This window comes from Triticum urartu, chromosome 3 (genome assembly GCF_003073215.2).
Source record: "Triticum urartu cultivar G1812 chromosome 3, Tu2.1, whole genome shotgun sequence".
NCBI lineage: Eukaryota > Viridiplantae > Streptophyta > Magnoliopsida > Poales > Poaceae > Triticum > Triticum urartu.
This window is the reverse complement of record NC_053024.1, coordinates 315,088,999-315,101,946: the sequence shown is the minus strand read 5'-3', so window position 1 is coordinate 315,101,946 and position 12,948 is coordinate 315,088,999. Positions and strand designations below refer to the sequence as shown.

Sequence of the window (12,948 nt, the reverse complement as noted above, 5' to 3'; positions counted from 1 at the left end):
TGGTGATATTGATGTTAATTAAACCCGTTTCAAATTGCCCATTATTGCAACAATGTCACCTACGAAAAACCTAGTTGTACCATCACATCCCTTTTTTCCTACATAGACAGTGACAACCACACACCATGAGTGGAGCCGAGGTTTTCCGATTCTTTTATACTTTATCTATTCATCTGTTGTTGTTGCTGAGAAAAAAATAGAAGAAAAACAAATTGCCCTGGATGGGTGAAGCTACAATGGAGAAAAGGTCGTGTGATTCGTCTCGAGAAAAAGGAAAAAATAGTTCAAGAAAATCCTAACAAAACAACAACAAAGAAAAACACTTCAAACAATATAAGACGTTTTAGTCACTAGAGTAGAAAGAAAAACTCACGCTCAAGTTAACAAGGACCAACCTCAAACCGGCACGAAGCTCTCCACTCACCCTTGCAACACAACCCAACCTGCCACCTACCCTCCCCACTGACACTGACACTCCACCGAGAGCCGCGGGCCCCACAACCCTGGCCTCCACCTGGCGTTACCACCTCACTCGCTCCTTCGCTCCCCTGCCCTCTCCATCTCCTCTTCTCCTCCGTCGCCGCCTCGTTGCAAGGGTCCTTCCTTCCCTGCCCTAACCGGACCCCACCCACCGACCGCTCCTCCCTGCTGGATTCCCGTTCCGGCCAGTTCGGCACCGACCCCTCGCTGGATACGCGGCCCCGGCCATGGCCGGAGGCGCCGGTCGGAGGGACGCGGAGGCCGCCGTGAGGATCGGCAGCGGCAACGTGTTCGCCGCGCTCGAGGCGCTCAAGAAGAAGAAGAAGAAGAAGCCGTCCGCATCGGCGTCCACTCCGGGGCGGAAGGTGAAGGGGACCAAGAATGCCGCCGCGGCAGGGAAGGGGGAGGAGAACGCGCCGCGGCCGCCGCCGGAGGTTTTCTGGGCGCCCGCGCCGCTCAAGTCGAAGTCGTGGGCCGACGTAGAGGACGAGGACGACGAAGACTACTTCGCCACCACCGCCCCTCCGCGTCCCGTCTGGGAAACCGCCTCCGCCGCCGCGGACGGCAAGGCCGGCGCCGAGGAGGTTAGTGCGTGCCCGTTTTGCTTTCACGTCCACTGATGTTAGAGTTTCGCAGCCGGTTTTGATCTATAGTAGATTGGTAGAGCGGTACAGCCGGTATCTTCGTGATAGAAATGAGCCTTTCGGAATCGTACAAAGATTCAGTTTCGTGAAAGGTTGCAGTCAGTGAAGCCGCTGATTCTTGTTCTACATAGTTGGGTCATGGTCTTTAGGATGTGGGGAAGAGTAGTATAACTACTTGGTGGTGGTCCTTTGCTTGTACCACTGGTGGAGTGACAATTAACGATGCCAATAGTGATGACCGACGGGTATAGCTTGGAATCTTGAGAATTGGACATGAGGTGTCTTCCGTTGTACTAGGTTTGCTATATTTATGCATGGTATGATAATGGGCAGACAGCCGACGAGTGAAGGTGCCACCTCACGCTCCTTACCGAAGCACCAGTGAAGATTCATGGTGCGTAGACCCTAACTGTTTGTTGTACAGTTTTTTTACACTATGTGACATTCTAGGAAGTTCGATGTGTGTGTGATTCAGATACGGAATATGTCAATGTTGTCTAGCATGGAGACAGTAATGTTGTTTTATGATGATTAGTGTCAGTGTACCGTAGTACACAAAGAAAAGTGATACGGGAAACAAGTATTTCATTTATCTCTTTGGATGAACAAAATTACAAGGTCCCATAAAAAAAATGGTTGCGCTCCGTGGCCTACTAGCGCGGCCCGCCTGACTATGGCGATGTGCAGTCTCCTGGTTCGCGGGGCCTCAAAAAGCTCCCGGTTAATTACTCTCGCGGATTGCTCCGCGAGATACCTCCGATTAAGCTGTGTGGTCGTCTTCGCTTCGCATTCTTCATGCATGATGATGATGGTGTGAGTGTATGGTGTGGGCGGCGGCAAAGCTCGTGTCCTCGTCGGTACACATGCTGCTCAAAACATGGCTTTGTGCTGGCCATGTTCGCCCTCGCCGTCGCGCCTCGTCGGTCTTGACAGCGTCGATGTAGTTGGTGTTGAAGTTGCATGGGTCCTGCTCAGTTCGGACTTCTTGACGATGTAGCGGCATCGTCGGGTATGCAAGGGGTTGCCTCACGGGAGTAATCTTTTGTGGAGACCAGCGTCAATGTAAAACCAACGCTCGCTCGTATCGGCAATGCCGGTGTGGTTAGTGCCTCATCTCGGTTGGACGCCGTGTTTACGACGGTCCTTCAAGACAAGGGCACCGCCTCACAGGGCCATCGGGAGTTAGTGTTGGTGAAGTCACGTCGCCTCCTCGCCATCACGCCTCGTCTTCATGGGCTTCATGTCGCAAATAGCACCATGTAGTGGTAAGGGTTGATGAAGCCACGTCATTGCGTAGCACCATCTTCTTTGCATCGCGGGCTCCGTGTTGCGGGCAGCACCGAGGGCGTGTGTCATCTTCATGGCTCCGGGTCGCGGGCTCCATCTTGACGAGGTAGACATTGGTGGTGTCCTCCTTGCGAGCTCCACACCACGATCCTTCGCGGTACCGGGTTGATGTTGTTGACATTGGCGTCATCTTGGCGAACTCCGGGGCGCCATCCACCGCGGCACGGCAGCGGCATCCTTGCTAGCTCCACGCCTCTGTCCTCCATGGCACCGGCTTGATGATATTGGCGTTGGTGTCGTCTTGGCGAGCTCCGCGCCGCTATCCAGCGCGGCACGGCGACGCCATCGTTGCGAGCCTTCACGCCTTTGTCCTCCATGGCACCGGCTTGATGAAGAAGAAGACAGGCGTCGTCCTAGCGAGCTCCATCTCGCCTTCCTCCACGGCACACGACGCAATCCCTGCGAGCTCCACGCCTCCGGGCTCCAGCTTGACGAAGTAGACGTCGGCGGCATCCCCAACGGGCGCCACGCCTCCCTCCTCTCCTTCTTGCGAGCTCCCCGGCACGATCCTTGCGGCACCAGGTTGATGATGTTGAGATTGGCGTCATCTTGGCGAACTCCGTGGCGCCATCCACCACGGCACGGCGGCGGCATCCTCCCAAGCCTCCACGCCTTCGTCCTCCATGGCGCCGGCTTGATGAAGTTGACATTGGTGTCATCTTGGCGAACTCCGCGCCGCGATCCACTGCGGCACGGCGGCGGCAACCTCCGCGGCACACGGCGGAATCCTTACGAGCTCCGCGCCTCCAGGACTCCAGCTTGACAAAGTAGACGTAGCCGGCCTCATCACCAAAGGTAGCCACCACAAAGGAGGCCAACGGACTGCGCGCCGGCAGTCCCATCGATGCGTCCTCGTCTTCCATGCCTTGGTGAAGTCCGGGAGTAGTCTCGTCGTCTTGGTTAGCTTGAGGAAGATGATGATAATGCCAATGAAGTGCTGCATGATCGCGAGCTCCACCGCGCCACCACGTGTTGTGCATGCATGCAATAATAAAGGATGAAAAAGGATGAAGGAGTGATTAGATGATAACTTTATCGTTTGGGAAGATCGACTTGGTGTTCATGTTGCTGTCGAGGCGCCGGCTTCTTGTACGGATGATCGTCGGCGTTCTTGTGACGAGATGTCGAGGCCGATCTCTCTTCTCTCCTTCTACTTCTTCTTGCTGCGCGAGTTATGTGACCGTGGTGGCTGGATGTGGTCGATGGATTTGTGGATGTGTTGCTGCGTGGATTTGTTGTGCACGTGATGGCGGCGGCCGTGGTGGCTGGGTGTCTCTGCGTGCCGGCCAGGACGTGGTAGCTCCTGTATTTATAGGACGGAAGGGCTGGACGTTGTACGCAGCCCGCCGCTGATTTCTTCCTTCTATTCTTCTTCTTGATGTCCAAGTCTGCGCAAAGAAAAGGAAACAAACGGATGCATATCTTGTTTCTTCCAGCATGCCTTTCAACAAAAATCAACGAGGTCGGTTGAGTCTTTGGTTTTCCTAATGCTTAAGCTTGCCAATTATACGAGCACACACAGGCTGCTCCCGTGCATGTAACTTGCACCGGGTATTCGGATATGTATTTGTGCCCTTGCCGACCGGCCGTAGATACTCAAATACATACACATACGATGTATAAATACAAAACGGGTATTTGGATATGTACGCACGCGAGCTTGCCGGCCGGTCGAGACACCCGAATACATACACGTACAAAGCTAGACTACTACATCTAGCCAATGTGCATGTGGCCAGGACGTACGCATGCACACGAATTTCTTGCACCAACATTTCATGAACGTGCATGTGAAAGAACGTGGGCAGCTTGCCATTCATGATTGTGCAATGCTAAATGAATTTTGCCTTTGTATTTATAGCCTGCATAAAAATCTCATTAAAAATATATATATTATTTTATGCAATAGTGGACAAAAACTCATCAAACAAATGCCCCCTCGTCGAGTGGAGCTTGAGTGCGAGGCAAATCGAGCTCGACTCGACGAATTTTTTTTTTACTTTTCTTGGCGCATTATTCACATGCAGCCTAAAGACCCGGTTTGGAGTTGGACGATCTTGGGCGCCATTCTGAAGATGGTTGATTAGTAACAATGTATCTTAGTGTAGGTATGACCATCCACACTTGTGTTCTCTAGGGAGTTCGCTGGATCATATAGCAGGTATGATGCCAGACAACGAAACAACCCTATTTTGTCTTCATTCCAATGACGAAACATCATGCATTGTCCTAAAAACAAAAACCAGAATTTACTAATATTGTCGCGACCGTCTAGCTGCTACAGTGCCAGCCGACTTGATTGGAGGGTTTCACAGATTCACGCTGGCCGCACTGGCACGTGGCACTGCTCCCATGATTTCCACGTGTTGATGTAGGCGAGGCATCGATAGACCGTCGATACCTCCCCTTCATTGAGTGAATCGCCACACCACTCACGGTGTGACAATTCTGGTGGTATGCCGGAACGCCATCAGCCTTACGAATGATTGAGGGCTTGACGTTGCCCCCATGCTTCGTTGTTGTTGGAGACGGGGCCATGAGCGCAGGTGTTGCCTTATGGCGCCCATCGCGTGCGTCGGTGTAGACCATTGGTTGCCGACGTGTTGTCAGCGTTGTTATGTATGCATGGGTATTGCTGCCCCTAATCACCCATGATGTAGGTCGATGTAGTGGTTTGTCGCCGGAATGTCGTCGACGACGATAGGGAGTGTCTCTCCATGGCTGCAAAAGATGTTGGAGGAGCACAACTAGGAACACCAAAGGAAAACATGCGATAAAGAGAGGGGGAAAAGATCTGTGGGTTTTAAAATGTTGGCTTTCCCGTTATACACCAGCTATAGGCGTGATATCTGAGAAGGCTACCGAAGGACTTGTCATTGGGAACCGTCGAAAGACCTTGATGATTGCAACTCAACAACTTAAATAGCTTTGGTGTACGTGTATGAAGACGCCGTGTTTCGGGATGCTTCCGAGAGGCAACAAAAATTCATACTCTAGCCCATCATCATATTGAGGGCTGCCACAGCTCAACATGCCCCCTGCACATGCCTCATGAACCTAGAGACTTGGGTGTGATAAGTTCAGGGTAAATGGTTTTAGGTCAACGGCTTGGCAATTTTTCTTCATGCATATTGAGGGGTGGTGAACAGCTTCCTCCCGCCTTCCTTCCAGTGGGTTCCTTACTGCTTGGGACCGCTTGATTGCTTCTTGGATTGTTGGGATTTTCTTTCTTGAATTTGCTTCTTGGATTTTCAGAATTTCATCTTGATTGCTCACGCGGATGATTGATTGGCCGCGGACTTCATGGACTTGTTTTGACATTCGGCTCGAACTTCTTGGGGACTCTTCTTCCAGGATTCTTCGGGACCCACCTTGGGAATTGGAAAGGAACTGTTCACCTCTGTGGACTAGGAAAAACCCGCTAGCACATTATCTGGGGCTTCTAGTGGCGCACCCCAGGGTTGCCATGTGACTACGCACCAAACCAACTTGTGTTGGGTCAGGCAGCCCTCCATGATCTTTTCCTATAGTCTTCCCTAGAGTGCGAGCCTCTGTGAACACGAGGCATGCCAGGAAACATGAAGAGCGTAGGGTCTCAATACTCAGAAGTGCCCAAGTAATCATCTCCGCTGCCTCCGGAAGCATACACCTAGTACGTGTCGTGCATTGTGGGTGTAGGAGCTGCTTCACCTGCAAATCGACACATTGTGCCACCCTCCAACAAGTCCTAGGGTAGCCGAAACTTCAATCAACAGCGTAGTGCGATAGGGGGAAGCCATTTTATTTGTTGGACTTAGTCCGTAAAAATTGGGGAAAACTAGATATATCCACGAAATGCTAAGGAGAATGCATCATGGATCCGAAAGCCCACAGAAAAAGTTTTCCCAATGAAAAACCAAAAGAGGCAAAATTTTAAGAAAAATATTTTTTGAGGAACCTTCCATTGATTGGGGGCATTGGCCGGACTCCCTGAGAATCGACAAGCTGGTATGCTCCCCCGTCGTAGACTTGCTCAATGACGTATGGCCCTTCCCACTTTGGCTCGAACTTGCCCTTCGTCTTGTGCGTCACGACGATTGGCCGCCTGAGCACGAGAACCAACTCGCCTTTTCGGAAGACGCGTTGCTTGACGAGCTTGTCGTAAGCTCTCACCATATTCTGGCGGTAAAGCTCCAGGTTTTGTAGGGCATTAAGTCGCCCCTCTTCAAGGGCGTCGAGCTCCTGAAACCGCAGTTGTACATGTTCGTCTTGTGCGATCTCATCTTGGATAGCCACCCTCAAAGAGGGTAGCTAAACCTCCAGTGGTAGGACCACCTCACTCCCGTAAACGAGAGAAAACGGAGTCGCCTGCGTTGGGGTACGGACTGTGACACGGTACGCCCATAAGGACTCGAAGAGACGATCATGCCAGTCTCTCCGATTCCTTGTCACTGTCTTCTTGAGTATCTTGCCGAGCGTCTTGTTGAAAGCCTCGATCGCACCGTTAGCTTGAGGGTAGTAGCCGGCGGAGTAGTTCCACTTGATCTTGTACTTCTCCATGAACCTGTACATCTTGTTGGACTTGAAGGCCTTGCCGTTGTCGGAGGTGATCCGGTGAGGTATCCCAAAGCGATATATGATGTTCCGCTCTAGGAAGTTGATGACGTTGTCACTCTTCACCTCCCGTAACGGAACAGCTTCCGCCCACTTCGAGAAGTAGTCCGTCGCGGCGAGGATGAAGCGGTGCCCCCTGGAAGATGGAGGGTCGATAGGGCTGATGACATCGATTCCCCAGGCATCGAATGGCCAAGAGGAAATGGTAGGGTGAATAGGGACTGGCGGCCTATGCTTGAAATCACCATGAACTTGACAGTTGTGGCACGATCTAGCCACCCGAAGGCAGTCTGACATAATGCCGGGCTAGTAGTATCCTGCTAGACGTATACTATGATACATCTTGGCCCCTCCTTGGTGCCCGCCGCAGACTCCATGATGCATCTCCTGTAGGATCTTGTCGGCTTCTCTTCGGTTGACGCATCGAAGTAGGACCTCCTGCCCATGCGAACGCCTATATAGGACACCTGCTTCAAAAAGGTAGAAAGGAAGTCGTCGTTGTAGTTGGCGCCTCATGACAGGATCGTCGGGGAGGCTCCCATGCTTGAAGTAGTCGAGGAATGGTCGCAACCACTCGCCCTCCTCTACGGCATTTGTCATGACGGTATTGACTTCGTACTCCGCCGGGATGAGCTCCAAAACAGCCGGGAGTAGCCACCTTTCTTCCATGTTCACCTGCATTGTTTTATTATCTGGGAGCACCAACGCCGCTGCTAGTTTCGCCAAGGCATCAGCAGGTGCATTCCTACTTCGCGGGACATGGAGCACTTCAACATGTTGAAATTTTTCCATTAGATTCCGGGCCACGGAATAGTACGGCACTAGTTCAGGCTTGCGAACCTCATAGATGTCGCTGACTTGACGAATGATGAGTTGAGAGTCTCCATAAGCCCGCAAGGAACAAACCTCCATGGAGAGCGCCAAGAGGAGGCCGAAGATGAGCACCTCGTACTCTGCTTCGTTGTTGGAGCATTCTTCTTTGAGGAGGGAAAATGAGTGATACATCACCCCTCCTTGTGGCGTCTTGAACACCAAACCTGCACCGGCTCTTCGCCTTGGGGTACCATCGGGGTCAGCGTCCATGCGGGAGGCACCGTCAAAGTAAAGCTCCCATGATGCATCGAGGTTGACATTGAAAACCTCCTCGTCAGGGAGGTCCGTGACTAGAGGTGAGTCATCTGGAATTGGGTGCGCTATGAGAAACTCCGCCAAGGCTTGACCCTTGATTGCTTTTTGAGGCACAAAGGTGATGTCAAACTCCATCATGATAAGTGCCCATTTTCCAAGTCGCCCCATGAGCGCGGGCTGACTTAAAACGTACCTCACGGGGTCCGCCCTCGCGATGAGCTAGACTTCATGCTTCAACGTGTAGTGCCTGAGCTTCTTCAAAGCAAAGATTAGGGCCAAGCACAACTTCTCTATAGAAGAGTAGTTTCGCTCAGCCCCACCATGGTGCGGCTCAAGTAATAACATGCCACCTCCTTCCCTTCATCATTGTTTTGGGCGAACAAAGCGCCTATCGAAGTAGGCTGCGCTGCAATGTATAGAATGAGTGGGCGCCCCTTCACGGGAGCTGCCAAGACAGGTGGATTAAGGAGGTACCTTTTGATTTCATCAAATCCGCGTTGGCATCCTTCATCCCACACGAATGGAGCTCCTTTCTTCATGAGGCTCCAGAAGGGCTGGATGCGTCCGGAGAGGTTGGAGATGAAACGCCTGATGTATGCTAGCTTCCCTTGCAATGACCTCAACTCTTTGAGATCTTGAGGCGGTGGCATGTCGAGGATGGCCTGGATCTCCTTAGGCTCGATCTCTATGCCTCGGTGACGAACAACAAAGTCGAGGAAGAGGCCTGACTGAACAGCAAAGGCACACTTCATCGGGTTCATCTTGAGTTGATGTTGACGTAACCGCTCGAAGACAACTCGAAGATCCTCCTGATGATGCTTGCGATCCTTGGTTTTGACTACCATGTCATCAACATAGCATTCCACCGAATGATGTATCAAATCACCAAGAACGCACGTCATGGCACGCTGGTACGTTGCGCCAGCATTCTTCAGTCCAAACGGCATGACGGTGTAGTAGAAATTTCCCTTTGGGGTCCTGAAAGCGGTGTCAATGGCGTCATCGGGATCCATCTTGATCTGGTTGTAGCCCGACGAACCGTCCATGAAGGAAAGTGCGCCATGGCCTGTGGTGGAGTCGATGATGATCTCTGGGATTGGTAGAGGAAAGTCATCCTTAGGGCAAGCCCGATTTAGGTCGCGGAAGTCCTGGCGGATTCGTATCTGCCCATTCTTCTTCTCCACCGGGACAATATTGGCGAGCCACCGTGGATACTTTGTCTCCTTGATGAAACCTGCGGCGATTAGCTTGACATCATCTTCAAGTTCTGGATGTAACCGTCATGGTTGCTGCTTGATGGGACGGAACCGTGGGTCAATCGCCAACTTGTGCGTAGCGACACGAGGGTCCAAACCTGGCATCTCCTTGTAACTCCAGGCGAAGCAGTCTCGGTACTCCATCAAGAAGCTTTGATAGTCCTCCCGCTCCTCTTCCATCAGCGTGGCTTTAACGGAAGTGGGGCGTGGGTCATCCTCCGTTCCAAGGTTGACTTGGACGAGATCATCGATGGTGGGTTGTCCTCCATCTTCTAACTCATGTGGTGCCGATATGGAGCTAAGTTCCTCGGCGTCACTTGGCTCACCGTTGGCAGAGTGTTGTTGATGAGGAACGGCGGACAAAGTGTCGGACTCATCGCTTGATGAGACGGACATGGCGTGGCAGTTGACTCGTGTTCCGACACTGAGCTCCTCCTCTTCATCAGCAGGGACGTCGTAGGTACAACATTCCATCACATCGTGTATCGGATCGCCAAGGACGCATGTCATGGCATGCTGATATATTGCACCTGCATTCTTCAACCCAAAAGGCATGTCATTGTTGTAGAAGTCTCCTTCTAGCATCGGTCGCCTTCTATCTTCTGGTTCTCGTGGTGCTTGCATGGAGCTGAGCTTCCCCTCACTGCCGGGGCGTCGAGGTTGTTGTAGCCAAGCCCAAACTTTGGTTGAGCTTTGCCTTTTTGCTTGATGAGGTCTTCCGCTTGTCTCCACCATTCCTTGCATATGGCGGGTGGTGAAGGCATCCTGTTGTTCTGCCCAAGAGTGATCCCGACCTTCTCCAACAAACGAACCATCTTGGGCTCCGCCTTCATTGTCGGTAGTACCTCCTCTGGGTCACTGCAAGTTTGGGGAAATTCAAATACAAAATCACATTGTTTTACTTGCGGGACTTTGTAGAAAATGGTCTGGACTCTAGATCCGGACAAACTGGGGATTGCCCAAACCTCCAATGGGGAAGTCACTGAGATATAGAGCGACGGGGGTTGTACGCCTTGAGCTCCCCTTGCGACTTCCTCCACTTCTTTTATTCTTCTTCTATCGGCAATTGGTACGGGCGCAGGCTCTTCCCTCCGGGGGTTGCGTGCCCGTAGCGTGATGGGTGGTGGCGCATCATTGTCGCCTGTTAGCGTCCTGGAGCCTTCCTGGGCACCTGCAGAGCTTCCAAGTGTTAAACAAATGGGCTCTTGGCGTGCCAAAGTTGATGAAGAAGTGGTAGCCTCTTGAGAAATTGTCGTGGCCGACCTCAGCGTGATTGGTGTTGACGTCGGGAACCTTGCCTTCAACAGTAATGGGGCCACTGGACCAGGCATAGAAGATCCTATTCCACATGATGTCGAAGTAGAGCTCCCTACCTGCAATTGGGAAGATTGGCTATAGTCGTACCGCACAGATGAAGATGGCCTCCTATGGACTTGGCCCCTGTAGGTCCGAGGGGAGGAGCCCTTTGTATCGGCAGGTGAGATCCGCATGATGGGGAGCTTCATCTCGGCTACTGGCCCTAAACCTGGTTTGGTCAAAAGATCCACCGGAGGTGTTGTGCGCCCCAACTGCTGGTCGCTGTCTACAATGGGGAAATAGTACTTCGCATCTGCATGGTGAGACTCCTGCATAGTATAAGGAGATATGTTGCCGATGATGCGCTTTTGTGTACCGCTGGCGTCGAGGAACTTCAAGCATTGATGGAGGGTGGATGGAACGACGCGGTACTTGTGGATCCACGGTCTTCCTAGAAGGGCAGAGTAGGAGGTATTCGCCTCGATGACGAAGAATCGCACCTTGAAGCTAAAAGTTGACATCTGGATCTTCAATGTAAAGGCACCTAGCGTAGGCTTCCCTTGGTTGTCGAAGCCGCAGATCATCACGTCAGTAGCCTCCAAGTCTTCCACCGTAAAACCTGCCCGCGTCAAACTCCGAAGAGGGAGAATGTTCACGGCAGACCCTGGGTCTATGAGGATCCTGCGAAGATGTGCAACACCAATATTACCTTCCGCATACAATGGCCGGTTGTGGTCACCATCATCTATGAGCTTATCATCCTCGTCGAACGTGATCTCGTTCATGAACAAGGGGCTGGAGCAAAGACGGTGTTTCGCCATGGACACCTCGTAGAGTTCCGGAGGTTGGAGCGCCTTGATAAGGGCTTCGCGAAGGTCAGGCACCATCATGAGCGCATCGTGCACACTCAAAAGTGCAGGGATCCGCTTGAGGTGGGCGATGATGTCGTAGTCGACGTCGCGTGCCTTCATCTTCTCTTGGCCTTGGTGTTCAGATTCCTCCTCCTGCACAGGCACCTCCTTTGGGGCGGTTGGCTTGATCTTTAGTGGTTCAGGTAGGACTTTGCCCCCACGCAGGTTCATGTTCACCTCTTCCAATGGCACTTCCTTTGTCGCCTCTTCGGCGTGGAGGACAACTTGCTCTTCAGGAGTAAACACGTCTTCGGAAGGGGTGTCGCTGTAGTCATGGATGATGTTGCAACTCTCTATGCTTGGTGATTGGGATGAGCTGGCTCCTTCTTGAACTTTCTCCCCCTCCTTTGCTGGTGCTTGCCCCCAGCCGGGTGGCAAGAACTGCGCCAAGGTTGGTAGCACACGCCCCCGTCGAGGAAAAGGCTTGTCTCCCTCTGACATAGGGACAAATCTTGATGGAGGTCGGCGTTGACTTGGATCGAACTGCCTTAGAATTCTTGGGGGAGCTCGTTCTGGCAAAGCCGAGCGAGGATGTCGGGGTGGAAACCTCCTTGTGTACGGTCTTCGGTGCACCATCCTCCAAGGCTCCTCCCCGGGAATGGTTGGGGTCACCTGTGGCCGAAAGGGAGATACCAGCGTCTTGGAGAGGACAAGGTTGGATAGCTGGTCTTCAACTTGGGCCAGTGGCACCCATGTTTCTTCGAGCTTCGTGTCTTCACTTGGCGGAGATGGTAACTTCATGCTCACCATGTTTACTGCATGGTAATCTGGGTTGATAGCTTCTGGGTCGAGGTTGATCCTCCTCTCATTAATGGCTCTTTGGAGCCATTCTTTGAACGTGACACAATCTTCAATGACATGTCCCACATACCTGTGATATGGGCAAAATAAAGGATTATCTGTCATCCTCACCTGATCAGGCCTCCGAGGCTCTGGTAAGCTCAAGGCTCGATGTTCCATCAAATGGTCGAACATGTCCTTGATGAGCTCCCGACGGAAGACGTACTGCTTCTTGAGGAGCTCCTGCATCGACGGGCGTTGCCTCCCTCCAGCTTGTTCGCCTCTTGCACCCAAGATGGGCACATGGCCTTGCGGTGCAGACGAGAAGACCTTGGTGGTGTTCGTTTCAGCTGGTGCCTTCGCCCTGCTACCGTTGTTGATTTGCTTGGACATCGAGGCGAAGCGCTTGGCGGGATCAAATGCACTAGCATTCTTATAGAGCTCCATTATCTGCGGTGATTTCTCAAACTCAAGTTTCGTGGCCGCTACTGCCGTGCTGAGGGCACTAAAAGT

At 52.3% G+C, this 12,948-nt stretch overlaps 1 protein-coding gene across 1 annotated transcript in view; it reads left to right on the top strand.

Annotated features, from left to right (window-relative positions):
• The first annotated feature begins 546 nt into the window (after positions 1-546).
• LOC125548348 (serrate RNA effector molecule homolog) overlaps positions 547-12,948 on the top strand; it is a 34,574-nt gene continuing 22,172 nt past the window's right edge. Inside the window, exon 1 of the mRNA XM_048711973.1 lies at positions 547-1,064. Within this exon, the coding sequence (XP_048567930.1) occupies positions 708-1,064 (357 nt within the window). The 5' untranslated portion in view covers positions 547-707. The remainder of the gene's footprint in view (positions 1,065-12,948) is intronic.